Source organism: Glycine max, chromosome 10 (genome assembly GCF_000004515.6).
Source record: "Glycine max cultivar Williams 82 chromosome 10, Glycine_max_v4.0, whole genome shotgun sequence".
NCBI lineage: Eukaryota > Viridiplantae > Streptophyta > Magnoliopsida > Fabales > Fabaceae > Glycine > Glycine max.
This window is the reverse complement of record NC_038246.2, coordinates 42,864,523-42,868,662: the sequence shown is the minus strand read 5'-3', so window position 1 is coordinate 42,868,662 and position 4,140 is coordinate 42,864,523. Positions and strand designations below refer to the sequence as shown.

General features: G+C 38.3%; 1 protein-coding gene across 1 annotated transcript; it reads left to right on the top strand.

Moving 5' to 3' along the window:
• The first annotated feature begins 341 nt into the window (after positions 1-341).
• LOC100818716 (protein SMAX1-LIKE 3) lies at positions 342-3,932 on the top strand. The gene is made up of 3 exons (XM_006589284.4): positions 342-2,006; positions 2,153-2,381; positions 2,487-3,932. Exons 1-3 carry the CDS (start codon positions 790-792, stop codon positions 3,636-3,638), a joined length of 2,598 nt encoding a protein of 865 aa, XP_006589347.1. The 5' UTR covers positions 342-789; the 3' UTR covers positions 3,639-3,932.
• Positions 3,933-4,140: the final 208 nt, after the last annotated feature.

The window sequence follows — 4,140 nt, the reverse complement described above, 5'->3', positions numbered from 1 at the left end:
AACGGTGGTGAGGAAAGCCAACTTTTTGGGGGAGGAGCGAATTAGAAGTTAGAAGAGAGACAAAGTGTCATATTTAGCACCAAACCAACATTGGTTTTCATGCAATCTGTTTTCATTTGGAGGTTGCGATTATTCCATCAATCATTCAAGGCATTATTCCCTCTTCTCCTCGAGAAAAGATAAAAGCTAACTAAAGCCCACCACCACTGTTCCCTCTGTCCATTCAACCAGACAGACAGTCCTCACTCTCTTTTTCTCTCTCTTCCCCTTCAGTTTCAGCTTATTCTTAACAAAAGTCATTTATTCCATTCCTTAGTGTTTAAAGCTTGTTCTCACTTTGCCACTTATTTTACACTTCCCACAATATTGAGCTCTAGCTTTTCATAATCCCACTTCAGCTTTACATTGTACAACAAACAAAGAGAGAGAAAGAGAAAGTTGTGCATATCACAGCCAATCCACTTTCATATAAAAAGCCAAAATTTCCCTCACTGACAAGAAAGGCACAAAACCCTCACAATATCTATCTTGCAGACCCTTGCTATAAGTGTACCAAACAAAGTATAAACCACCATACAGATCGATATATCTATCTCCATATCCTACCTCCTAGCTAAGCCACCATAGCATAGATCGATAACCCTTTTGCTTTCAAACCAAATGAGTTAACCTCATTATATTGATCCAAAACTCCATTAAACTCTTATCTAACTCTTAAGTTTAAACCTTTGTAGTTTGTTCTATACATATAACCGTGTGAGTGTGAGTTATTGTTACTAGTTGAGAAAAATGAGAGGAGGTATTTGTAGCATACAGCTTCAGGCTCTTACACCTGAAGCTACAACTGTTGTCAAGCAAGCTGTGAATCTTGCAACAAGAAGAGGCCATGCGCAAGTGACACCTCTTCATGTTGCAAGTGCCATGCTTGCAACTTCCACAGGCCTTCTTCGTAAGGCTTGTCTTCAGTGTCACTCTCACCCTCTTCAGTGCAAGGCTCTTGAGCTTTGTTTCAACGTTGCACTCAACCGTTTACCAGCTTCCACTTCAAGCCCTCTTCTGGCTCCTCAATATTCCACCCCTTCACTCTCCAATGCCTTGGTTGCAGCCTTCAAACGTGCTCAGGCTCACCAACGCCGTGGTTCTATTGAGAACCAGCAGCAGCATATTCTTGCCTTGAAGATCGAGGTGGAGCAGCTCGTGATTTCAATCCTTGATGACCCTAGTGTTAGTAGGGTCATGAGAGAAGCTGGTTTCTCTAGCACCCTTGTGAAAACAAGGGTTGAACAAGCTGTTTCAATGGAAGTTTGTTCACAGAAGGCTTCTTCTGATAGGAGCCATGCCAAAGAAAATATCACTAAGCCCCATCATGTTGTTCTTGGTGGTAGTAATAATGTGTCTCCATCATCTGGACCTTTTGGTCAAGTTGCTGGTGGCTCCTTCATGAAGCCTAATTTAGACCATGTTAACAATGATGATGTAACTAGTGTGCTGAGTGAGTTGGTGAGGAGAAAAAACACAGTTATTGTAGGGGAGGGTGTGGCCAATGCTGAGGGAGTAGCTAGGGAAGTGATGGAGAGGTTTGAGGTAGGGAATGTTCCTGGGGACTTAAGGTATGTGCAATTTGTGAGCCTTCCTCTCATGTGCTTCAGAAACATTAGCAAGGAGGAAGTTGAACAGAAGCTTATGGAGATTAGAAACCTTGTGAAGAGCTATGTGGGAAGAGGGGTTGTTCTTTACTTGGGTGATCTAAAATGGTTGTTTGAGTTCTGGGCTAATTTTTGTGAGCAAAAAAGAAACTACTACTGTTCTATAGAGCAAATGGTCATGGAGCTTAAAAAATTGGTATGTGGTAGTGGGGAGTCTAGTAGACTGTGGCTTATGGGGATTGCAACTTTTAAGGCATACATGAAGTGTAAAATATGTCACCCATCCCTAGAAGCTATTTGGGAGCTTCACCCCTTCACAATTCCTGTTGGCAGCCTCAGCCTAAGTTTAAATTTTCACAGGTAATTAATTAATTAGTTATTCTTCTATATTTACTTAATTATTAGTCTGGTTTAGAATTTTTTTATGCTTTTCAAATTTCTCTCTTTCCTTGTCCTATTGTGTGCTTTGTTGTAACTTAACTTCTCTGTTGGGTCACATTTTTCAGTGATTTTCAAGCTCAAGAGAGAAGCAAGGTGTTTTTCAAGGATGTGGCTTTTGAAGATAGAACAGGAGTCAGAAACCATCTAACTTGCTGCAGGGATTGCTTGATAAATTTTGAAAAAGAAGCTCAGAGCATAACTAACTGTATAAGTAAGAAAGTTTGCACTGCTAGTAGCTTGCCAACGTGGCTTCAAAATTGTAAGGAAGAGAGAAGTGACATAATGGAAGATCAGGTTTGTATACTAATAGTCACATTTGACTAAAAAAAATATAAAAAAATATCTATATTAAAAATTATTTGTAACATTTCTGATTATTTTTTCTTCTTTCTTAAACAGGAAAGTTCAAGGCTTGAGTATCTGTGCAAGAAATGGAATTCCTTATGCAATTCAATACACAGACGACACCCTTCCATTATTGAGAAACCAGCTGTTTTCTTTGTTTCATCATCCCCTTCATCTCCCACTTCTGTTTCCTCAAATGAAAGAAAGTCCAACTTTCATCACAGCCACCTAAATTGGCCAATCATTTCTGAATCAGAAAAGTCACCAAAAGAATGTGAGTTATACACTGAAACTGGTGATGATGATGATGATGGCTATGATAGCAACTTTATAATGTTCATGCCAGATAGAGATGTCCCTAAACCAGATCTTCTGTCAAATCCAAACTCTAGCCCCAACTCGGCTTCTTCAAGTGAAGCAGTGGATGGTTTGGAAAGCACTCAAATGTTCAAGGAACCTAATGCTGAGAATCATAAGATTCTGTGTGATGCTTTGGAGAAAAAGATTCCACAGCATAAAGATGTTATTGTTCCAGAGATTGCAAGTACTGTCCTTCATTGTAGATCAGGAATGAGAAAAAGAGGATTAAACCACTTGATGAACAGAGAAGAAAATCAAGAAACTTGGATGTTCTTTCTTGGTGTGAATTCCCAAGCCAAAGAGAGCATCTCAAGGGAGCTAGCTAAAGTTGTTTTTGGCTCTTATAGCAACTTTGTCTCAATTGGCATGAGCAATTTCTCTTCCCCAGAAGATGATCATGATTCCACTGATGAAAAATCCAAAAGGAAGAGGCCAAGAGAAGAGTTGAAAAGCAGTTATGTTCAAAGATTCGGGGAAGCAGTGAATGAGAACCCTCATAGGGTGTTCTTCTTGGAAGACTTGGATCAAGTTGATTACTTCTCTCAAAAGGGTGTAAAGCAAGCAATTCAAAGTGGAAGCATAACACTCCCTAGTGGTGAATCTGTTCCTCTCAAGGATGCCATTGTCATTTTCAGTTGCGAAAGCTTCTCTTCACCAAAGTTGAGAAAATCACCATGTGCTGAAAACAAAGGGAAAGAGATCACTGTGGATGATGAAAGTTCTAGCCTCTCTTTGGATCTGAACCTAGCCATTGAAGATGAAAGTGGAGGTGTGGCATTAGGTGGAGACAATGGCATCCTAGAGTTAGTTGACAAACAAATTAATTTCAACATACAAGAATTGTGATGATAGGAATAATGGAGAAACAATCTTCTGTGTTAAATTTGAGTGTTAATTACTTTTTTTTCTCTTGTATTGTTTTTCAGCTACACTTAGTGAGGTCGGGGGAAAGAAAAACATGAATGGAAAAGTAATATTAGAGACATAGTTTTGATCTGCGTTTCTTAAGCTTGAATGCAGATGGTATATTTAGGAAGAGAACGTGTCTGTGTATATGTTAATTAATGTGCTCCAATCTTTTGCATGTAATTTGGTTCCTGTTTTAACTAAATATATTTTAATTTCTTGTTTCGAATAAAATTTTGTCGTGTTCCACATTCACCCACATTCACCCGTCATTGAGAGTTTATTTAAAATAAAAACAACTTTAAAATAAATGTTTTTGATATAAATATTTTTTAATAAACAAATAGAATCACATGCATTATTCATTCAATAAATTTATACAACATTTTTTATAATATTGTTTTTTTTTTCATTTCTCCCTCTCTCTCTCACACATTACGTT

Coding starts and splice junctions, on each gene's coding strand:
- LOC100818716 (XM_006589284.4), top strand. CDS start 790: ATGAGAGGAGGTATTTGTAGCATACAGCTTCAGGCTCTTACACCTGAA. Junction 2,007..2,152: donor CTAAGTTTAAATTTTCACAG/GTAATTAATTAA, acceptor CACATTTTTCAG/TGATTTTCAAGCTCAAGAGA. Junction 2,382..2,486: donor GTGACATAATGGAAGATCAG/GTTTGTATACTA, acceptor TTTCTTAAACAG/GAAAGTTCAAGGCTTGAGTA.